At 34.6% G+C, this 25,455-nt stretch overlaps 1 protein-coding gene across 2 annotated transcripts; it reads right to left on the reverse strand.

The window, feature by feature from the left end:
* LOC149990961 (UDP-N-acetylglucosamine transferase subunit ALG13) lies at window positions 1-19,098 on the reverse strand. Of its 2 annotated transcripts, none has more exons than XM_090263998.1 (4): window positions 18,981-19,098; window positions 17,886-18,048; window positions 16,394-16,532; window positions 1-136 (listed from the first exon to the last, which is right to left on the reverse strand). In XM_090263998.1, the coding sequence occupies exons 1-4, from the start codon at window positions 19,059-19,061 to the stop codon at window positions 64-66; spliced, it is 456 nt and encodes a 151-aa protein (XP_090120124.1). In that variant the 5' UTR covers window positions 19,062-19,098; the 3' UTR covers window positions 1-63. The 2 variants fall into 2 exon arrangements, with proteins under 2 accessions (XP_090120124.1, XP_090120123.1); XM_090263997.1 differs by lacking the exon at window positions 1-136 and adding an exon at window positions 12,248-13,599.
* Window positions 19,099-25,455: the final 6,357 nt, after the last annotated feature.

Consider the following 25,455-nt stretch of genomic DNA (forward strand, 5'->3'; position numbering starts at 1 on the left):
GGGCTTGCTTATGCAGGTATCCGGAAAGCAGCCCAAAGTCTAGGTATGAGAAGGCAGTTGGAGTCAGTGTTGCAGAATCTTGGCACTTCTCGGGAGCAGAAGCAAAGAGCTGGCTTGCCCAGGACAAGTTGAGATCCTGTGAAAAAAAGAGGAAGAACGAATGCTCCTAGGAATAGAGAACTTGAATTGAGAAAGACATGGGAGGGAGAAGGTACTTACAGAGCTACCTTATTGGGGAAGAGTGGAATTAACCCAATCAGCCCAAGGTTGAGAGAAGTATGCACAAGAAGCTGAGCTTTGGGACCAAAGGGAAGCTGATTTTGCAACTTAACTCAGGGCAACTGCTGCACGAGGCTGCAAAGGGACTGCAATAACACCCAGGTGTATATGATGCAGCCTGGCCCACATTACATTGCTGTAAGACCTCTACCTGAATTTTCAACTACAGTCTCTGCCCAAGTTCCCTGGCCCTTTCATAGTTTTATGGAGATAAGTGGAAAATATCTGAACTTAACTAGCAAGTTTTTATAGTAAGATTATCTTTTGAAAACAAGGAAGGGTCGCACCTTTGACATATAAATTAAGGGTTGTAATTAGAAATAAAAAATTTTCATGTTTATTGCTATTTAAACTAAAAATAAGGTATATACAACTTCAATTAGCACTAATCTATATACTTAAGCGCAAAGGTCACACTTCAAGCAAAGTAAAGTGCCAAAGCAGTTATCTGGGTATTTCAGGTATAGGGTTTAAGTAATCTTCTCATTCAGTTCTCTCAGAAAATAATAACCCTCTGCTAAGATCACAGAAACAAAATCCATTAGCTATGCTAGGAAACGGATACAGATCTTGACCAATGTCTCCAAACTATTGGATAGCATTAATAAAGAGAATATGCAAAAAGTGTTTCTTAAAAAATGAAGAAAAATTTTAAACTCAAGTATCATGATAGGAATAACTTAGCCATGAATTTTCTAATACAATAGATTACATTTAAAATCCTGTGGCACAGCACTGGAAGTGTTGGACATGAGTGACATGATTCAGTATATTATTAGGACACTTTCCCGGAAAAAAGCTACTCTAGATTCTGAGAAAACCAAAGTAAAATATGACTGTGCTTTTTGTAAGGTTCAAAGACAGGACTGATCACTTGTATTACTTGAGTCCATTGTCAAATGTCTCGTTTTTATTTATATGCCGAAATCCAATTACTTTTTTACTTTTTCTAAATTTTAAAAAGATAGATCAAAATCTAGGTTTGGAAAAGCTGCAAAATTCAGTTGCTTTAAAAATTGTTTTTCTTGTTATCTGTGGATCCAGTAGTAATCATCACTGCACCCTATAGGGATGGCATCAATAACCAATTTTATCATTTAGGAATAAAATAAAAGCATGGTAGAATAAAGAATAAAATCTCGACTTCCTTTTTAACATGTCAATTTGAAATGACCTTAACTAATTTAGCTTTTTCAAGAAACCCTAACAATGAGGAAATCATTCCTTTTGTAAGAGTTCTGAAACATGGTTTGGGAAGAGGAATCACCATCTTTCTTTAAGGCCACAAATACACTGGAAAAAAAATTAAGGGTTGTAATTAAAAATACAAATTTTTCATATTTATTGCTATTTAAACTAAAAATAAGGTACACACAATTTCAATTAGTACTAATCTATATACTTAAGTTTCAGGAAGGAAGTAAAGGAACAGAAAAATGGGAGAAAAGAAAAATAAAAAAATAGTTGAAAGAAAAGGTAATAAAGAAAAAGTAGAGACAGGAAGACAAAAAGAGAGAGAAAAGAGAATAACAGAGAGGAAGCATACACACAGAGATCCACACAAATAGTCAATTGATTTTTGACAAAAGGTACAAGAAAAAGTTAACAGAGAAAAGACAGTATTTTCATCAAATGGTGCTGGAACATCCATATGCAAAAGAAAAAAAAATGATCCTCAACCTATACCTCACATCTAATTAACTCAATATAAATCGATGACCTAAATGTAGAAAACTTCACAATTTTAGAAGCATAGGAGAAAATCTTCAATGCCCAGTTCAGCAAACAGTTAAGAAAAAATATTAATTGGCATTTATCAAAAGTAAGAAATTCTGCTCTTTATTTGACACTGTTAGGTGAATAATACAAGCCAGACTGGGAGAAAATATTTGTATATCACATATATGACAAAAAACTTTTTACTAAAATATATAAAGAACTCTCAAGTCAACAATAAGGAAACGATATATTTAAAAAGTGAACAAAGGATTATCTACACATTTCATTGAAGATAAAATGGTTAAATAAGCCCATAAAAAGATGTTCAACCACTATGCTGTACACTTGAAACTAATATAAAATAACAGTGTCAAAAAATTTAAAAGATGTTCAACATCATTAGTCATTAGAAAAATGCAAATTCAAGCCACAATGAGACGCCACTACACACTTACTAGAATGGCTAACAAACACAGCCAATGTTTTAGCAAAAAACATGGAAACAACCCTAAGTAAAAGCAGCCAGATGCAAAAAGAATATAATTCCAAAAGATATGAAATTCCATTTATATGAAATATATCAAAAAGTCAAATCTATAGAGGCAGAAAACAGATTTGTGGTTGCCAGGGTTGGGGTGGGAATAGGTATTACCTGCAAACAGACACAGGGATCTATTTGGTGTGATAAAAATGTTCTAAAATGGATCTGTGGTAATGTTTGAACATCTGCATATTCACTAAAAATTACTGAATTGTACATTTAAAACTGGTGATTTTTAAACAGCTTATAATTAACTCAAAGTGAACATTTCAATGGTTTTAATAAATTAATAGACTTATGGATTCATCACCACAATCAATTTTAGAACATTCTCATTACCCCCAAATAAAACCCCATACTTCATAACCACCAACCACTAATCTCCCTATATCCACCAACTCAAGACAACCACTAATTTACTTTCTGTTTCTGTATATTTACCTATTCTGGACATTTCAAAATAAATGAAATCATACAATATATGGTTCTGTGTAAAGGCTTCTTTCACTTAGCATTGGGTTTTCAAGGTTCAACCATGTTGTAGCATCTATCAGTCAGTATTTCAATTCTTTGTATAGTTAAACTATATTTTACTTACCCATTCTTCAGTTGCTGAACATCTGGATTGTTTCCACTTTGAAGCTATCATGACTAATGCTGCTATATTCATATGCAGGTTTTTCTTTGGACAGGTTTCTATTCGATGGGGTAATACCCAGGAATATAGTTGCTGACTCATATGTTAAATGATGTGTTTTAACTGTTTGAGGAACTGTCAGACTTTTTCACAGCAGCTGCTGCACCATTTTACATTCTCATCAGCAGTATGAGTGTTCCCATTTCTCTATAAACATTTGCTGTCCATGTCTTGATGAGAGTCATCCTGGTGGGTATGAAGGGGTATCACTATGGTGTTGTTTTGTCATTTCCCTGATGGCTAATAACATTGAGCATCTTTTTCATGTGCCTATTGGCCTTTTGTATACCTTTTCTGAAATGCCACTACATATATCTTAAAATAACTAAAGTAATTTTTTAAACTGACAATATCAAATGTTGACAAGGATGCAAAGGAACTAAAACTCTCATATGTTGCTGGTGGTAATATAAAATAGTACAGCCACTCTAGAAAAATAGTTTAGATGTTTCTTATAAAGTCAAACAGTTGACATATGACCCAGCAATCCCATTTCTGGATATCTCGCCAAGAGAAATGAAAACAAGTTCATACAAAAAGCTGTAATGAATGTGTATAACAACTTTTTTCATAATTACAGTTCACCTAAAACTGGAAACAATCCAAAAATCCTTCAACCGGATGGACAAACTGTGGTACATCCATATAATACGCCTCAGCAATAAAAAATGAAGCACTGATACACACAGAACATGTATGAATCTCAAATGTATTGTGTTAAGTGAAGGAAGACAGATTCAAAGGCTAACTGCTGTATGACTATTTATATGACGTACTGGGAAGGCAAAACTACAAGAAGGGAAAACAGATCAGTTGCTGCCAGTAGTTAGGGTCACAGGAAAGGGCTGACTACAAAGGGATGGCAACAAGAGATGTATGGGGGTGTCAGAAGTGTTCTCTATTTTGACGGCAGTAGTCAGTTACATGACTAGGCATTTGTCGGAACTTACAGAACTGTACAAGAAAAATGCTAACTTTGCTGTATTTAAATTTTAAAATAAATGTAATAAAAAGCAGGAGGAGGACTAGAATTTAGAGTTAAGCTCATAAAACAGATACGATTGGAGAGAAAAAAAAAAAGCAAATTAGAGGATCATCCCAGGAAGCCAACGCTTAACCAACAGAGGTCCAAAAAGAGGTGAAGTAGAGAGGAAGAACTGATGACGATGATATAAGGAAAATTCTAGCACTGCAGAATATGAATATCTGTATTTAGATTGAAAGTGTCCATGAATTAGCCAAAACAATAAAAACAAAAAAGATGATTGGCAATGCACATTAACATTTCTGAAGTCAGGGATAAAGAAAAATTCTAAAAGCTTTCATAGAGGAAAAAATATCTCATACAAAACATTATGCATATGCATAGCAATAAACTTCACAATAGGACTATTAATAGAAGCTAGAAAACAATAAAGTTCAATATTTAAGGGGAAAGTATTTCCAACCTTGAATTCTACATCATGCTATCAATCTGATGGGAGTAAAAGGAGTTTTCAAACATTAAAGATTAAAATATAGTTTAGTGTACTTTCTCAGAAAGCTATTGGAGGATATTTGAAACCAAAATAAAAGTTAAACCACAAAAAATAAAGGCAGGAGGGCACATAGAATCCTGGAAACAGAAGATTCAAACCAAAAGAGAAGCAAAGAAATCTACAGGATAAGGATGAAGGGAAAACCCCAGGACAAACATTTAGGAGGACTAAAGAGAGAACAACCAGTTCAGGTAAAAGGGCAAAAGAACTCCAGCACAGACATTTCGAAAAAAGAAACTTTTATAAATATAGAAGTTATAGATGACCTAATGTATTTAAACATACTAGGAAAGATATACACCTCTGTTGGAGAATTTGAAGATGTTTCTATAGAAAACTGAGCAAATAAAATGAAGAAAAAGTTTTATAGAAAAGGAAATATAATCAATGAACACATATATGGCTCAGATGTAATCAAAAATGTACCTAAGTACGTAATGTCAACACTGAAAACATCTCAAGGAACTGATAAAACTAAATTTTTATTTTTTTAATTTAAATATTGTCTATAGACTCCCTGATGTGGAAGGGAGAAATAAAGCCTCTTCTTCCCCAGTAGGACGTCTATAGATGATATTTAAAATTAAAAAAACAAAAACAAGGTTGAATGTTATCAGTTATAAAACATTCAAAATGGTGTTAATATGGTTACCTACAGGAAGCAGTATCAGAGATGGAGAGGAATGGGACATAAAACTGCTGTTTTCTTGTTATAAGCCTTGTAGAACTAATTAACATTTTATGTTATTTTCATGTATTAGCTTGAGAAATAATAAAAATTAAAATTTAAAAATTATTCAGCATGTGATCAAGAAACAAAAGTAAACTGAAAAAACAAGAATTTTACAACTACAAAGGATCTCTTATTTTACAGATGAAAAAAAAATGAGATTTTGAATTATTTTAAGACTTGTCCAAGTTTTCACATCCATTCAGTAATAGTACTAGGATTAGAACTATGCATTGTCGCACAATTGTTATAAAGAAGAATTGCATACCAAATAAAAGATATGAACAAAGGCTCAGAGGTGGTTAAGTACAGCTTATGTTCCCCAAATTAGTACAATAGGACTTTTATTTAATAATGTCCCTTGAAATATCTATTGCACTTGAAATCCCAGTTGGCTGACTATTCTCCCACAGCAAACCACTCAAATTCTATAAACCTCTACAACAGTTCTCAAATAAAGGGCTTGATAAAACACAGATGGCCCCGCAGTGAGATTCTGATTCAGATTTGGGTTGAGTCTCGAGAATTTACATTTCTACCAAGTTCTCAAGTGTTGCTGATGCTGCTGGTCCAAGACCACTTTGAAAACCAGTGCTTTAGAACAATGTGTTCCACAAATTATTAATAAAGAGTTTCAAGGCCAACATTTCAGGAACACTGCATACTATAATCCTATCTTTGAGGTTCACAATGCCCATTAGCAATATCAAAGGATCTAAAGAATGCTTTACTTACTTGCTTAACTTTGACCTGGCCTTTCCCATGGCTGAAAAAGGTTTGGGAAATGCCAGGTCAAAATAAAGTAATTCATAGCATTCAAATCAGTAATGGTGTTTAATGTACTACAGCTGCTTTTAAATTGTTTCAAAATTTGAGAAATGTTCTAGAAATTTTTCTGTGACCTACACCTAAAATTGTTGGGATAGTTACACAAGATATTGGGTATCAAGTGTGCAGGAAGTGCATAATTAAGTATTGACTAACGTTAACTGCTAAATAAAGCTGGTTCATTAAGAAATTATTCTTTGGTCAAAAAAATAGATAAGAACCATAACAATTTCACTTAAGTTCTACTGGAAATCAAAATAAAGTTCAACTGTAACTTCCCAGAAAAATTTCCCCCAACTCTGATGGAGTTCCTCCCTTCAACATCTGAAAATAATGGGAAGGAAATGATTGCCTTCAAGACTATTTAGGCACGGTACTCTGTAGGTACAAACTAATACTTAAAAAATTGAAAATAACAAAATAATTATATTATTTGACCTGTCCCGAAACTGATGTGCTTTAATTTTATTACTACTTTTTATATTATAATTTAATATGAAAATGTGATTTAATTGCTAGAATTGCCTATTTCTTACACTGATCAGACAGGTAAATTCCTTGTAGTACAACACACGAATATAAGGTTAATAATTTTACATTAGAATTATAGATCATTGTAAGATAGCACTAATATTTTAATTCTAAAATAACACTCCATTTTTCAACCAATTAAGTATATGTATGCCTGAATTTTTTAAGCATACATTATCTGCAACATATGAGGTATAGTTGTAAATGTACATATGACATGATGCTTTTGAGTTATTTTAGTTTGAAGGGTTATTTGGTACCATAAAAATATGATGACAATCTCTCTGGGTCAGTTTCCTCATCTGCAAAATGAAGGAGATAGGCTTCATGATCTCTAAGCTCTTTAAGGTCTAAAGAACTGGAATTCTCTGAACTAATGATAAGGAATAAATTTGCCCTCCCTTCAGTCTTGTGATCAAGATTACCCATAAAAAGAGCTTTTAGGGGGATTAACCTATTATCCTGGCAAATTGTGGGGTTGACTAACTCAAACAAAAATGAATAAATCTTATCGTACCCAATGAAATATACAGACCTGGATTTTAAAGTGAAAATATTTGTAACTATGTGTGGTGATGTATGTTAACCACTTATTGTGGTAAATATTTTGCAATATATACATGTATCAAAGCATTATGCTGTACACCTTAAACTTATACAATGATATTCTGTCAACTATATTTAAATAGAACTGGAAAAATAATGATAATACATGTATATAACTTGTGACAGAACCTACTAAAAAAAAGGCAATTAATATTAAGAAAACTTAATACTAAATCATTTATATAATTATTTTTAGCATTAAATAACTGGAGGCCAATTGGAAGAAATAGCTCAACTCTATAGAACCACTTTTTAAGGTCTTTCATTACTTAAAAATATAATGGTGAACTATTTCAAAAAACATTTCTAACAGCACTCTAGAACTAGAACCTGTCACTTCTTTTCATGGTGAACATTTAAATACAATTAGCAAAGCAAAATTTATGAGGGAAGGAAACACAATGGTTCTAAAACAAAATTTGGCCACAGGACCCTATTCAACCTGAAGTTTTAGGAAAGAGACAATCAAGACAAGAAAAAGAATTTCCTAGAGCAGTGATCCTTGCTCAGATAGGCAAAACTGAAGAAACATTACCAAGAGCCACTTGCTTTCATTTCCTTCCCTTCTTAGACCAGAAGCATTCCAATATAGGTTAGGAAAAAAGAAAATAGTACTTTGTTTTAAAAATATATTATATTGGCACAGAAATACTGAGGGTTGTTTTTGGTTGGGTTGATTTAAAATACTTGCAGTTTCTAATCAATCTAAAGACAGGGAATTAAGGGAAGGGAAAATAAAGACCGGAACATTCTTTTCTGTTTTGATGCACTGGAAATATCTGTTCACTTAAAATCTCTAAATAAACTTTAATTCTCTAACTATGACCCCAAATAGAGACTAAATATGAAATTAAATATGAAATCCAATTAAGACTTTGCATTTTGTAACATTTAAGTACTGTACTTTGAATTCAAGGGAAATCATCTCTAAGCGTATTCCTACTTCCTAAAACAAAAACTCTAACCAAGAGAAAATGTGTTATTTCAATGACATTTCTTATTTTCAAACATGCCACGTAATTGGTTTTGTCTTAGAAACCACCTATGAGAAAAGTTGCTTTTACAAATCACAAATGGGAAAACTGACATTTGAAATACTTAGGCTGAGGATTTAGGAATCTTTTTCACTCCTACATTCAGGGAGGGTACTATCCACTGACTTCACCCTAGTTGTATAGAAACAACCAACATACCCTGTACAAAAAGAGAAATGAGCTGTTAAAAACATGTATATATGGTATCTCACAGACATCATTCCAACAGTATCAGTTCAGCAAATACTTTAGAAGCACAACTGATAGTAAACGAATAACTTATAATATGTATTGCCTTACCAAACAGCCTAATGTAGTATACCCTAAAATAATCACTATAAATGAAAAAAGTCCATTTAGTTCCTTTTTTTCAATTAGGAACAGTGCTACACAAGACATCAGTATCTTACTGAGTTAACAGTGTAAGCATATTAAGGTTTCAAAATGTGTTGCTTGGTATGTTTTCAACTTCAGCAAAGTTTATAATTTGTTATAAAAATTGGTAATTACTAAACTTAAATGCATTTATTCAAAGGATTTAATTATTTTAAAGTCTAGTAGTTATCACCACAATATTATTGAACAATGACATAGAAATAGTTACTGAAATTGCCCTCAGTCCAGGGTTTTTTTAACCTGGGGCTTCAAGGTGCCTGTAAATTCCCTGAAATTCACCGCAAGACATGTATATGTGTGAGTAGGAAGAGGCAAGTGTTAAATATTTTGAAGGGTTCCATGACCCAAAGAATCTTAAGAGAGCAGAACTGTAGCTATCAAAATAAAATGATAGAATACCAATCAATACAAATAACTGCAGCAAGGATATAAACATTAAATCAAAATTTAGAAGTGAAATACCAAGAGATATGTAAAGCACCTCAAAATATTCTTGAAGAATATCAAAGAGGCATATATGCTACATTTCTGTTTGAAACCAGCTACATGATTTGCCCACCTTCTGTCTACAAAAACTATAAGAATTAAAGAACAATACAATGTAAAGACTGTGCTAGAATAGTAATATAAGAATTAACCATTTAACAAGAAATTAAATTAAATTGTGTTTGGTGATTATCCTAACCCTTTCTTCATGTAATCTGTCACTGGAATATATTACAGCTACTGCTTTTAATAACTAATTTTTAGCATAATGTTTTACTGAAAATTCCCAACAAGTACCATTACTTGACAGACCCCTAAATACCACTAGGATATTACATAAGCTCAGCACTGTTTTAGGTGCCATTCCTATAAAAGCTTGATCCTACAAATTTCACTGTACAACGTGATAGTCCCTTCTTTCTTCTCAACAAGACATACTACATACTTTGAAGTCAAAGACAGTATGAAACAAATCAATGTTTCTGAGAATCAATATCTAATACTAAACAAAAGAAAACAGTACTAAGTTAAATAAGTACATTTATCCTTTATGGAAAGCCTACTGTGTTTCAGGCAAAGAACTCAAGAATGAGTTCCTCCTCAACTAAACTGTAAAAGCTCCTCTATAGCAGGAATCATGTCCTCTGATAACAGAAGTAGATTCTTATTATACACTTACATTAAAAGACTAAATGAATAAAAGGGCTTGGCATTTTCAGAAAGTAAAGCTGAGAGCACCTGGTGGCCAATCATATATAAAGGGTTTGAAGATGTGAGTTCAAGCTTATAGGACTGACTAAATGGTGACACCATTAATAGAGATAAGGATCTCAGAAAAATGAAAAGAGGAGACGTATGATTTTAGTTTGGAGCACATTAAATTTAAGGTGCTTAGATAATTGACAGAGGTGACCAGTAAGCAACTGGAAATACCGTTCAGGACCTCAAATCAAAGTTGGGGAACACAGATAGGGAAACCAATAGTAGGTCTAGGAGTGACAAAAATACCAAGAAAAATAAATATATAAAGAGGACCAAAAATAGAATCTAAAACACAATTATTTAAAGAGAAAGAGCTGGTAAATTACTTGCAACCAGGTAAACAAACTAGGAGTTTCTCCACATGGTGATTAGAAATCACTATGCTTTTAAATAGAAACATAAAAACTGAAATAGGTCATATACCTGTAGCTATCACACAATTTAAATTTCTTGGAACAGTCTCGATTTCAAATATTCTGTCCACTTGTTCCTATAAATGATGGAAATACACTGGAATTCACTGTTTCAATTACAATTCCCAGACCACCTTTTGATCACTGAAGTAGTATAAAACTCTTTTCTCACATTATGCTCTGGACTCAGTTTCCTCATTTGCAAAATTTGACAGTAATAGTACCTATTTCATAGGATGATTGTAAAGATGACACTGAGTTCACACTTAGAAAGTGTTTTGAATAGTACCTGATACACAGTAAGCATGCAACCAGTGTTAACTGTTACTGTTATCATTCTCACTCCCCCAAGAAAATATTAATTGTACAGCAGAAAACTGACTAGCACATAGCTATGGACCACCCATTTCAAATGTCCCAAAATCAATTTCAAATAATCTTGCCGTACATCTCATTTCTCAGATGGTATTCATATTTTTGGTCATCTCTCAAAATACTAATCTATTTCCTTATTTCTGGAAATCTAAATACCTCGAACAGAAAACTGCTCAATAAACTGCATTCCACTTACCAATTTTAAGTACCTGGAGCCCTGTCATGTAATAAAACCAAATTTTACTTTTTTGAATATTTTTAATAGAATTTTGATTACAATTAATTTTTTTCATAAGGACCAGTAAACTTGGCAATTTATCTTAGCCTCTTTCCTCATCTGTAAAATAAGTTTCACTAGATCTTTTTAAAATACTGTTCCAACTCCAAAAATCTACAATTCTTTGTCTTACAGTCTTCATTCAATCTAGTATCAATTCTATCATTGGCATTTTGCTAGGTTCCAGAAACTCAGGAATCACAGGTTTCTAGTCTGAATTAAGGTTGTCATAAACCAAAGGAAAACCTAATGAACTGTGAAATTCCTACTAAAATGAACTAAACTACTTCTGGAAAGAAAACTTTCCTTGGAAGGGATTAAACTGAGGAAACTACTAGGTAAACAAATATAAAGAAACAAAAAGCTTACATCTTACAGTATTGGTAAAAAAAAAAAAGTACAGGACTGCTAGTCAAGGAACCGCTTCTAGTTAGTAGCAGCTGTCAAAGGCTATTTCAGACAAGTCCTAACCTCTGGCCTTCCTCATCTGAGAAATGACAGGATTGGAGTAGATCTTGAGGATTCCTTCCAAATCAAAATAATTCTAAGGTATCCTTTGATTTTTAAACCCATTTCATAAAAGGTATGGTCAAAAGCTATCACTACACACAAATGACACCACTAGCTTAAGCCTCTAAATGAAGTAATGGAATCTGGGTTTTGTATTCTAGTGGGAAAAACAGCATTAAGACATGGTGTTCTACACTGCTTTTGAGTTGTCTGAAGTTTGAATAGACCCTTTCACTTGTTTCTCTATGGTTAGTCCTTTTTGATATAAAATAACTAAAGACTGCGTGATCAACATAAATTTTAAGCATTTTTCTCAGATTAGAGAAACACATTTAAGAGCCCAGAAAGTCCAATTATCTTCACGGATTTAAACAGGGACTTTCCTGTAACTTTAGTATTAACATTAATACACAATTATGATTATGGTGCTGTGAATTTTCAACTATATAAATTACTTTATTCTCAGCAAAATTTAATCCATTAACTTCCTCCTGCTACCCAAAGTACTTCTCAGCCACCACCGTCTACCATTAATAAGAATTTAATATTAGTCTAAGCAAAACACAATTAGGAAAATACAGAAACATTATATAACATATCCCAAGTAAAATGTTTAGAATATTCAACATTTGGGGATAATGTAATAAAAAGTAGGTCTGTATAGTGAATGCTCAATTTTTACGGATGACTAAGTCTAAACTTTCTACCAGAAAACTATGAACACTTAAGGATAATCTAGTGTATTTTACAGGTCTTGAGATCACTTGTGGTCATCAAAATATCATAAAGTAGAGGCAAAAGTAGGTTTACAGTTGTTCTTATGAAAAACACAAGGAAAAAAATTGTTCCGAATACTCACAACTGTGAACCTACTTTTGCTCCATCACATGTCTACCTTGAGTTTGAATCGTAAAACCATAGTCCATTATACATACCACATCATTTATTCATTTGTGAAACTAATTTTTAAGTACATAAAGTTAATATAAATCCCTCTATAATATCACAGTAAATGTTTCCAATACCACTGTGAGAGGCTTTTAAAAAAAAAAAACAACAACAAAAAACCACCAGCAAAACCTATCGGTTTAAGTCCTTTTGGTTTCCTCTTCTCACCGGTAAAGTTTTGACATTGGACATTATTTTGTCATTATTTATATTTTAGAGCAAAAAGTGAATACAGTCACACCATTCTAACCTTCAGGATAAAAATAAGTTTCTCCAAGTACAATGGATCAACTGACTTAATAGTTCATCTTTTTAGGTAATGATTGAGCTTATTTCACATAACAGTCCCATAATCTTTGCTTTTTAAAAAGCTGGTCCCTTGGATTATTAAGCTCAAGATGTTGACTCAAAATTTTTACAAGTTTGTTACTGTTTCATTTTCTTACTCTAAGGAAAATCAAGCTAACTACATTTGAGATTCTTGTCAAGTTTTCAAATTTAATCATTTTTTTTTTCATGACTCCAATTCTATTTGTGATTCTAGGATAAAACCTGTGAATGCTCGCTCTATATTTCTGATACTAAGACATGAAGACATGGGGAAAATCTAATAAAATTTACTGAACTGCAATTACTATTTGAACCCAAATGCTTATAGTCACAGCATAAAATTTCCTAACATTCTATAGATGTAGGAAGTTTATTAATTTATATTATTCTGCAAATATATATTATGTAGTTAATTTGATTTAATAACCACATTCCATAGGTTGGATTTGAGGGGTTGTTTTTTAAAGTATTGAGAGTTTAGTGTTTATTTTTGTAATCCAACAACTTTATCCAAAAATGCAGAAAATTTTTCTGGCTGTCCAGGAGGAAAACATTTCAGTGTTGATAAGTCCATTGACTGTAACAGCCCAGGCAGCATGCTAAAACAAAAGAAGAAAAATATTAGGTAACATGGGAGAAATTTCCAGAATTCATCTGCTGCCCATTTGATGACTGAATCTAACTGCCAAGGATACTCTGAAGCTTCTCAACTATACATGTGAATTTTAATATTTTAATATTATACGTATATGTACAAAAATTAAAGCAATAAAAAGCACTATGTTAATATCACGTCAAAAGATACTTTATCTCTATGTCAACTGAAATACTTCAGAAGTGTCATTTCATGAAAGATGTGGTCACATGGCTTTGGAATACTTCTCAAGATTGGGCAGATAGAAATTGAAGCAAAATTAATTGATGAAAACAGAATTAATGAAACCACAAGTAAAAGCTGCTAGACAAGAACAATAAGCTGGGGAGACTACTAGACCATGCATGAAGATTGTGAAATAACTTCTTTTGCCAGTAATTTATTATCATAAATCCAATATCAATGCACAACTGCCATGCATGTTGGAAATAAGGTTCCAAACCACAACATAAAACTATTACTTCAGGAATTTAATTAAACCAGCCACTTAAATTAGAACAGGCATACGACCATCCAGCCTAAAACTGGGGCAAATAAATGATATACCAAAAATGAAAACACAACCAATTATTTATTCTTATGTCATTCATGTGTGTGACTTTCTTGAAATTAATGTAATTAAAAAACTTCTAAAATTTTAATAAATTAATAAGTTAGAGACTTGTACAGCCTCCTTCTCAGCCTGAATAAAGATAGGATATGTTTATGAAATCAATGTTTTTGAATGCACTCACATGAAGTCAAAGATGATTTGACATTTTAAATGAAAATACTCATCAAAGTGTCTGGAAAAATAAAAATAAATAATAATAAAACAAAAATAAGTGTCTGGAAAAATTGACTTTCATAAAACAGAAAGAATCATTTATTTCTCTTTAAACATGATGGCAACCCCTAACAACCAACACTACCCAAGGACATGCCCATTATCTGAGGCCCACATAATTTTGATTATCTAGATTATCTCTGACTTACAATACTTTTAAGGATGGCTTCTATATTACAAAGCCACCCTGACATTCCCTCTCCTCCAGCATTATAGGAATTAGGACAACAATTGCTCCTGGAACAATCAATGAATCTGTCTCTTCTCAATGAGAGCAGGAATCTGTTTTGTTCACTAATTGATGCTTAGTATCTAGAATAATGCCTAGCATATACTAGGTGCTTAATAAATATTTAATAAATGAACAAGTATGTACTGAGTGCCTAAGAGACAGACACAGCAAAGTTAAAAGAAACTATGTCCTACCCTGTTTCAAGTTTATTTTTATTTTCAAATTAATTTCAATGTATTATAACAAATATACGGGGTAGGCAAAAGTAGGTTTACAGTTGTATGTGGAACAGTTCATTCTTGTATTAATTATATTATGTATTTGTATTACAACTGTAAGCCTAGTTTTGCCTATACCTGTATGTATTTTGCAATACTTCTACGAGGTCTTTGTTTTTTAAAACATCAAATTAGGATAGCTTTTAAAGTCAAACAATTGGAAATTACTGACCTGACTTTTTGGCAAGCTTCTAGTGTCTCAAGAAGAAATAATAGAAAACAAAGCAGCAATTTTCTTCATCCTTCTATTGTGATGTTGATCAGTTCCTGTTGGATTCTAATGTACTTCTAGAAAATAATACTCCTTACCATAAAATAGCTCGCCTGCTTACAATACTCCAATGACTTCTCACTAAACACAGAATAAAATCAGAACTCTTACATGAGCTAACCCGGCCCAGCATCATCTTATACTACATTCTCTCTTGCTCACTATACTTCTGTCACACTAACCTTCCCTGTTCCTCAAACACACCAAACTGAAAGCTCATTCTTAACGCTGGGCCTTTGCAATTGCTGCTGTTCCTCTGCCTCTAGACCTTCACACGCCTGGCTCTTCCTTGTTGTTCAGGTTATATACTGTCATGCCTTCCCTGACCATTTTATCTGATTAGTCTTCTAAAGATATCAAGCTATCATATCACCATGCCTTATTTTCTTCACAGTACATTTCACCATGTGAAATTATATTGATTGCTTATTTATGAACTGTTTACTATCTCCCACCACTAGAACATAAGCATCACAGGACTTTATCTCATATTTACCACTGTATCCACAGCACCAAAAACAACATTGGCCATGTACTAGTTATAGTTGAATTAATGAATGAGCAAATTTAGAGAGTCCAGTGGATTTACTGAAGGCAAAACCTGAATTAAAAATAAGCAAATAGCCCTGGCTGATGTGGCTCAGTGGATTGAATGCCAGCCTGCAAACCAAAAGGTCACCAGTTTGACTCCCAGTCAGGGCACATGCCTGAGTTATGGTTCAGGTCCCCAGGGGGGGGCGCGCAAGAGGCAATGACACATTGATGTTTCTCTCCCTCCCTCCCCCTCCTCTGAAAATAAATAAAATCTTTAAAAAATATGTAAATACCTTCCTTGAATAATGAAAATCTAAATAATGAACTCAAAAATTATATTCTTGGAGATTTAAGCACCCAGATGAACATGTATTACATGCACACACAAGCTCAGATATTTACATGCAACAATGCAGGCATCGATCATAGTCACAGTGGAAGAGACAAATGAGAGGATCTAATAGGTGAGAAAAATCAAAGAATGTATGATAAGTGGGAGAAGGTAAAAGGTCAAAAAAACAGATGGGGTAGGTAGGTGGATAAGAATAGCTAGGAAGGACTTAAGGCAGGAGGTCAAATAATCAGTATCTAGTATACCTGCAGGTACAGTAGAAGAGATGCCCGTCTTTGTGTAGCTGCTTTGCCAATTCCAGCTGATGATTATTCATCAACTTTTCGTTTATAACTACTATAAGAGGTTTTCTTTTTTCCAGAGCCTCCAAACAGCTTCCTGCACCTACAAAAATACATCAAATTTGTTAATACTGTTAAGGTGTTCCACCAAGTTTTGTGCTAGAACTCAAAAGATGAAAACCTTAGTAGGCAGAACTATGTTCAAAATACTAAAAGTATAGTTAGTTATCAGCTGCGCTCTAGTACGTGTTATAAATCTAACTTGAAAAATACATCTTTTAAAACTAACAACAATATGATGACCTATATTAAGTGCTCTGCCACTTGCCCTCTAGAAGGTTGCTCTGGGCATAGGTCTCAAATGCAAATAAGATTCAGGTTCGACATGCTGTACCTGAAACTGTACTACACAGCTACTCAAAAAGTAGAAAAAGCAAGCCTTCAATAACAGGGACCAATAAAAAAAAAATTCTGACCACTCCTTAAAAGTCTGTCTGTGAGGTGCCATACCAAAAATAGTTAAGGGTAATTCTCCACAAATGTGCATATACACAATGTTTGGGTCAATTCAACTTTAAAATCTAAAATCATTTGATATTTTCTATGGGAGTGATGAGATAAGTGAGTAGACAAATCCTTTTTTGGTAAATAATGCTAGGTTAATAGTAAAAACACAGACTTTCAGTGCCAGATTTATCTACCTACCACACACTGGAAAAGTTACTTAACCTCTGTGTCCGTTTCTTCATCTGTAAAATGGACATACTAATAGTTCATAGGACTGTTTGGGAGGATTCAACCTGTTACATACACATAGCACATATATCAGTGCCAAAAGCTGTTAGCTATTATCCATTTCTAAGCACCAATTTGTTAGTAATACCTATTTCTAATGACTTTTTTCTCTCCAAACTATGTTTTTTAAGAACCACAAAACTTATTCCTCCCTCACTTATCCAGCAGTAAAAATTGCAATGCTCCCCAAAAAGTTTTTCTGGAGATTCTTGCAGTCTAATTGGATAGAATGGTTCTCTCAAGAGCAGGCAATGTAGTTGTTAAAGTATTTTTTACTTCATTTACGTTACACCCACATTTAACAGAAATATAAAACATCTTTTAAAGTCAATTTCTCCCATGGCTAATCCAACCAATTAGATGGTTTAACATTACTGCAGCTCTAAGCCCAAACACTAACCCTCAACTGACAACTCTTTACACACATCATTGGGTAAATTATTTTGTCCCTGTGTTAAACTTGGGCTATAGTGATTAATTTCCCCACCTTCGACCACCCAGAAATAAATTCTGTCCAACAATATTCTCAATTGTTATGTTCAATTATTATATTCAAAAGGGCTACAATAGGTTCTCTAGTGATTTCTTCTTACCTCCAAAAGGTCAAAGTTTCTGTTCTTATTTACTTTGTATGAAAAAATCAAATCTTAAGGTACTTTACCTGCGTGACTAATAATTAGATCTGCCTTCTCAACGTCTTCTTTCAATGAATCCTTGTACCTGTAAACATCCAGAGTAAACGACTCAGTACTGAATGGTTCAGGTACCACCTTTCCTCTACCTATCTGTAAGACGAGTCGGTTGTAACCAAGGCTCTTGATGACCTGAAACGGGGCAAAAAAGAAAAAGCGGGCCTTTTAAATACTTTACTGTAAAAATAACAAACCCTAAAATTGATATTCAGGTCGAACAACTGGCTACCAAACAGTCTAAATGCAGCCAATTTGTTAGTTTTTCAAAATGTCCTATTTTCCCCGTCCCGGGCCCTGATAAGATACTTAACTAGTCCTAAGGAACCTAAGCGACTCACCTCACTGAGCCCCGCAAGAAACCTGAGACCAGCCAAAGATTCTGGAAAAGGCGCCGAAAACTCGGGGTTTAGTAAACGAAGAGCTCCGTCCTGCCTCCCAGACCTGGCTGCACGAACAACCCCTGGGAGACTCCACGCCACCCCACAACGACGAGCTACCGCGAGGGCACCAGTGAAGGCAAGGCGCAGGGTCTGCTCGAGCGAGGTGGGAGAAAAGCGGCAAGCCGAAAGGGACGAACTGGATCCAGCCGGTTCAGGTACGCACCGGGCCTCGCGGAAGGCGCTCAGGAATCCAGGCGCCCAACGCGGCGCACACTGTTACTGCGCGCGAGCGTAGGCACGCAGTAGGAAAGGACAGGGAGGCGGGTCTAGACCCTGGAGGCAGAGGCGGTGGGAGGGGCGAAGCCTGAAAAAGGAGAGACGGAGGCGGAGAAATCTAAGCGGAAAAGCGGCCAGAGAAGAGGGGTAAGGAGGAGCCAGAGAAAAGACTTGGAAGAAGCAGCCTGGGAAGGCGGTGGGAGAGCTGGCAGAGGACCGTGAGACGCGAGAGAGCAGTAGGAGGGCCCAATCGGGCGCGGGGAGGAGCCAGCAAAGGGGTGGAGGCACCTGAGTTAGTTCTGTGGGGCTTCTTTCCTAGCGCGGCTGTCGGGCAAGTATACAGAGGGCGGCGGGCGGTAAGCCTTCCGCAGCGAGCCCGCGTGCCACCCTCCCGCCTCCCCCACTCACTTGCAGACAGTCGTACGCCAAGACACATTCAATGAGGTCGTCAAAGCTGGTGGTCCCAACAGTAACAAACACGCACTTCATCGCGAGGACTCCCAAGCCAGCATAGCAAGGGCCGGATGTGACGTATGACGCCACGGGAACTGCCGTTACGCGTTCAGCGGGGGAGGTGGGAATTGGCCACGGATGCCCAGGGGCGTGGGGAACAAGATTTGTGTAGCCTGGTTGGGGGTGGGGCCAAAGACTACTTAACGACTATTGTGTCAGGCACTGTTGGAATCCCTTTGCGTGTGAAAGGAATTAATGGGACCCTCGCCTTAAGGGAGTGGGGAATTGTCCGGGTTTTGTGGGGTTTTTTTCAAAGGTGGCAGTTAAAAAAATAATGAAACCTCGCTCTTTATCCTAAGAATCTTGCTTGAGTCATTGCTTGGGTACCACAAATCTTAATGATACAGAAGTTTGGGATTCTTTATTTGCTATCATGTTTTGCCAAGGCATATACATATGAGCGATGGCTTTAGAAGAAGTGCCTTTCTAAAATCACTCATTAGCATGGGCTCTTCCAACTGTGGCTCTCAAGAAGCCAGAGTTCTCTGGGGTCTCATTGGAAGCTGCAGCAAGACAATTAACTCCATAAGCATTGTGTGTAAAATAGAGGAGTTAAGGCCTGAAGCTTATGTCTATAATGAGTTGAACCCCTCCATTGAACTACGTAAAGTGTGAAGTTATGATCAATTTAAATTATAACAAGATGTAAAATTATATATTAGCATGAATATGTACCACATATACATTTCAATTAGGCACTCAAGTACAGGAGAGGTGATTTCTAAAGACTCCTTTTTCCTGCCACTATTAAGATCTTTGCTCGCTTTATCTGGTTCTAATGTTTTCTGTGTTTCTTACTTAAAATATCACTTTAGCTCATCTTTATACTTTGCCCTGCCCAGTTATATACATCAGGGAAGCTGAGAAGAAATTCTTTTAAAGAGGAAAAGGATCGGAGTTGAATTAGGCATAGATCATAGGCTGAAAAAAATCTTTACCTTTAAGTCTTTTACCTTGGGTAATTGTCATTCTGAGGAGTGATCTGCCAGCTGACCCTGTCTTGGTACTATATTCCACAAATTAATGATACAGTGAAACTACAGTTTCATAATAATAGCAAATGTAGAAAGATCATGGTTGAATAATAAAATGTTTCTGCCCAATAAGAATAATAAACTTCTTATTGAAATATAAAGGTAAGAATATTCCAAACTATTCTGTAATTCAGAAAAGACCTTTACCTTTTGCGTGTCTCTGAAATCTTTTCCTATGTCTGGAAGATATTAAATTAAAGGAGCACTGTTCTGATTAGCTCACAGAGAGAATAAGCACATATATAAATTAAATGTTCTTAAATTCCCCCAAAATAAGAAAACTTAATGCTTAATACTTTAAATGTGCTAGACTTTAATAAAACATCTTGCAGAAACTGATTCAGAACTGTTTTAAGAATCCACGATTAAGTAATTAATGTAAAATTTTGGCAACTAAGTCTTTTATCTGTTTATTAATGTTAAGTATAATACAAGCATGCATTTTATTTACTTGGGTGTGTTTTCCCTAAATTTATACAGCCTTACTGATCAAATAAGTTAACATTACTTCTAAAAATGGTTACAATTATTGAAAAGGTAAATTTGTGTGGATGATAAAGGGGCCACATACTAAACCTGACAAGCACAGGGGAGACCTGCTCGGGGTGCCTTACAAACTCAGAGACTAAAAGTACCCACATAGGATGGTCTGAAATTAAAACTTTATAACTAAAAGCAAATCATCGTGATTAATTTTGTCCTAGGCCGGTATCTTCCTTGTCAAAAGTCAGTCTTTACCTTAACTGAGCCTGTATATTGTCTTTTTGAAAGTAAAATAACACATCTTTGGAATGTCAGCGTAATCTCCTTTTTCCAGAGCCCTAATCCTACATCTACCACAGCAGAGCCCGAGACCACAGCCCTTCATTGTTATCTTGTTATCTGAATATGGTCTCTATGTGCTCTAAATGTTACTTGTTAACTACCTTATACCCACCAAAGTAAAATAAGTATTTGTTTCTCCAGTTTACTTTTTCCAATCTCAGAGATTTTGCTGTTTTGCTGTCTCCTCTCTCCCTAATCTACCACCAATGAATTTCATGTAACGCCCCCCCCCCCCGCGCGCACGTCTCCTCTTTCGATTGCAATGTATAAAATAAGTTTCCAAACTGCCATTCTCCCAGTCATTTTCTGAACCCATTTCAATTTTGCTTCCCAGCAATTGTCATCAGTTTGGCTCAAATAAATTCATAAGAATTCTCTACAGGTTTGGACATTCCCTGCCAACATTTGTTTTCAACTACATTAAATCAGTATTCTGACAAACTGTTTCAACAGGAACTATGCTTTATACTATGCCAGCTTGAAGATGATTTCCAAGATCTCTAAAAACTTAAAATCATGGACTGACATGAAATTTAGTTAATTAATGTATAATAATTGCACAGTTAGATACTTTTTAAGTAAAATAGAATATTGGCACCTTGGTTTAAACTAAACACAAGTTTATGTTTACATGCATTTGCTTCTTATTTGAAATACTACAGAGAAACTGTGTCTTGATGTTGTATAATGAATGTGTTTATTCTTGCTACCTTAGGAGGTTATAAAAGGATTTGTGTAACTGTAGAAAGTTTTGTCATGTCTTAAGTTCTGCTAGTCTGTTAAAGTGCTTGTATATGCCAGACAGTTCTCATTTATCCACCCTGCACCTTTCTCTTTATATTAGAAGGTAGTCAATTTGGTTCAAGTTTTAATTAGTATGGCTGGTTGAGATTTTATTTATTTATTTAATCCTCACCCGAGGATATATTTATTAATTTTAGAGAGATAGGAAGGGGGAGGAGAAACATGGATGTGAGAGAGAAGCATCAATCAGTCGCCTCCCATACACAATCCCAAAGGGATTGAACCCGCAACCTAGGTATGTATCCTGACTGGTAATTGAACCCACAGCCTTTCTGGTGTACAGGATGATACTCCAACTGGGCCACCAAGCCAGGGCTTGAGATTCTTTAAGGAGTAATAATAGTGACAGAGAATTACAACAGTATATGTGCTTTGTTTTACAAGCAAAAATAATCATTTTTTTTCCTAAAGCAGCTTTTTGGTTTCCAGACCACTTTATACTCCTAAAAAGTATTGAGAACCTCAAAGAGCTTTTGTGTATGGATGATAATGTGAGTTTAACAGTCGATATTTACCATATTAGAGATGAAAAATGGGAAAATTAAAAAACATTTATTGATTCATTGGAAAGTAGCAATGATGAATACCTTGCATGTTAACATAAATAACCTATTTCTGTAACAAAAAACTATTTTAAAACAAAAATTTTCATGAATAGATGTTTCACATTTTTGGAAACCTTTTACTATGTTGACTAACAGAAGAAAGCTGGATCCTTGTATCTTCTCATTCAATCCATAGCATTATCACACATTACATAACATCTGGAAAGCTTGACTGTATACTCAGGACAAGATGAGAGTCAAAGACAGATAATATCTTAGTATTATTACAAAAATCATTTTGACCTCACCAATCATCTAAAAGAAAATGAGAGACTATAAAAAGGACAAAACTTAGAACGTGAGTTTTATTTGCCTTGGTTTATAACATCTGAGTCAGAAAAGAAGCTATGGAATATAGGGGTGGACAAAATATGTATACCGTTGTGAGTACACAAAACACAGAGATCATTCTTGCATTATTATTTATTAACTATTACTTATTTATATAACTGTAAACCTACATTTGCCCACCCCTGTATATTAAAATCTTTTCAGTACTACCTCAGTTTACATGGTCTTGCTTCCTTTCTTTAGTAAAGCTTCTACCTATAATAGAATGGTTATTCTTTAATGTAATCTGCCTAGAAAGCAGAAATTCTGTGTCTTACAAGAATAATTTTCTTGAAATTTCCCTTATTATGTCTATGATTATTTAAGAGAAAAATCCTTAGAACATAGGCCCTTCATTTACAATAGTGTAACTATCTGTGTTTCTTTTCAAATGCTTTATTTGTACTTTGATTAAACAAGTACGGAAGTATTGTTTCTCAGTCACTCAGGTTCCTATATTGTCAAGTGTACAAATCTCCTCTGACAATTCTTAATTTTCCCTTCCCCAAATCCGTACCTAAACTTAGAACTAAAAAAAATTCATGATGTATTTTATACCTAAAACTAAAACTTTTATACATAAAACTAAGATTTTTCAGAGGGCCTTTAGAATCACAAAGATTTGCTCTATCGCCTTATAAAAACTGATATTGGGAATAATTATGTTTGTTTAATGTATTACTATTATAAAGTTGATTGGGGAGAATTGTCAGATGAGAAGGGACACTCAGCCTTCTGTAAATTAATTTTGGGGTAAAATATTATTAATATAAACATTTCAGAAATTGTATGCTTTATGGGATGTCCCTGGCAATTTGTGATGCCCTATCTGTTCATCATTGTTTTACCTTTGGAGGTAACTCATTGAAACTTTCATGAAATATTAGGTTGGCCAAAAAGTCTGTTTAGTTTTTTTCTATACAATGGCTCTAGTAGTGCTTAGTTGTCTTTAACTTCATTCGAAACAATTTTGTTAGATTGTATTGTAACAGCTGTCATATCAGTGTGCATTTTTTTAAACATCAAAATTGGTGAATTTTTGTGCAGTTTTTTAAATATTGAAGATGGAAGGAAATACACATTTTTGGTGTATTATACTTTATTATTTCAAAAAAGGTAAAAATGCAACTGAAATGCAAAGAAAAGATGTGGCAGTGTATGGAGAAGGTGCCGTGACTGATCAAACCTGTCAAAAGTGTGTTGTGAAGTTTCTTGGTACTATTGACATTTTGGCCAAATAATTCTTTGCTGTGGGGCTATCTGTGCATTGGAAGATATTTAGCAGCACCCTTGGCCTCTACCCACTAGAAGCCAATAGCAGGAGATAACTGACATAGCAAAATATTCAGATCAATAAAGTTATTGGTGAAAATGGAAAATGAGTCCTTTATTTTACGGAAAAAACTAAATGGATTTTTTTTGGTCAACTCAATACAGTAGTCCCTCTCTATATCGCGGTTCACTTATCGTGGCCTCGCTGTATTGCGGTATTTTTAAAAATATTATATTTAATTATTTATTGCGGATTTTTTGCTATATTGTGGAATTTTGTGGTACCGTATACGTATGTTAAAGTTACGTAGGCTTAAGAGTGTAGAATATGTTTAAGAACATAAGTAGTGTTTATAAAAGTGTGGAAACGGTTAATAAGGGAGTGGGAAAGGTTAATAAGGGACTGGGAATGGTTTATAAGTGTGTGGGAAGGGTTTATAAAGCCTTAAAATATATATAAATATTAAATAAATGTAAGGTTCCTACTTCGTGGATTTTCACCTATCGCGGGGGTGTCTAGACGTAATACCTGCGATAAGTGAGGGAATACTGTAGTTATGCAGACAGGCATACCTCGTTTTATTGTGCTTCATAGGTGTTGCATTTTTCCACAAATGGAAGGCAAGACAATCCACAACCAAAAAGATTACAACCAGCTTTATTGTGATACCTTATTATAGTGGTCTGAAGTGAGGGCCACCATATCTCTGAGGTATGCCTGTATACTGGACTCAAGTACAGAATTTCATTCCTCTCTGACAGAATTGTCAATAGAAATAAATTAAACACAACATTACATTTCTTAATGTTCTTGTACTCTAAAGCTTACCTGAAGGTTCTACTATAAACTGGAGGACAAACTTTTAATTTCCAACAAACAAGAGCAATCTATGAGTCTCATGGAAAAGAATTTCACATGATTGCCACTTTAAAGAGTAGACTTTGGTGTTCAGGCAGGCATCTGAGTTAATATCTCTTAGATATATTGCAGATGGTACCAGTGAACTAAGGCAATATTTCCTGGGGACTTTTTAATCCAAAGAAAGGTGCAGGCATATATAGAATCATATAACCAGGAGAATGTGCTAGACAATGCTTAGCCTTCCATAAGATACCCAGTAATCCTTTCATTATTTTTTTTTGCCACTTTAAAAATATTTTAGATTTTCATGACATGTGAAACCAAGGATTACTAACAAGCATTTTATTTTTATTCATTTTTTAAATTATATTTTGTTGATTATGTTGTTACAATAGTTCCATTTTTCCCCTTTGCTCCCCTTTGCCCAGTACCCCTCTTTCCCCAGCAATCCCACCCCCCTTAGTTCATGTTCATGGGTTGTGCATATAAGTTTTTTCGCTTCACACTTTTCCTATATTATTCTTAACTTCCCACTGTCTATTTTGTACCAACCAATTATGCTTCTTAATCCCTGTACCATTTCCCCACTTCTCCCCCTTCCTCCTCCCAGCTGATAACCCTCTAAATGATCCCCATAC

Source organism: Furipterus horrens, unplaced genomic scaffold (assembly GCF_987537825.1).
Source record: "Furipterus horrens unplaced genomic scaffold, mFurHor1.1.pri manual_scaffold_17, whole genome shotgun sequence".
NCBI lineage: Eukaryota > Metazoa > Chordata > Mammalia > Chiroptera > Furipteridae > Furipterus > Furipterus horrens.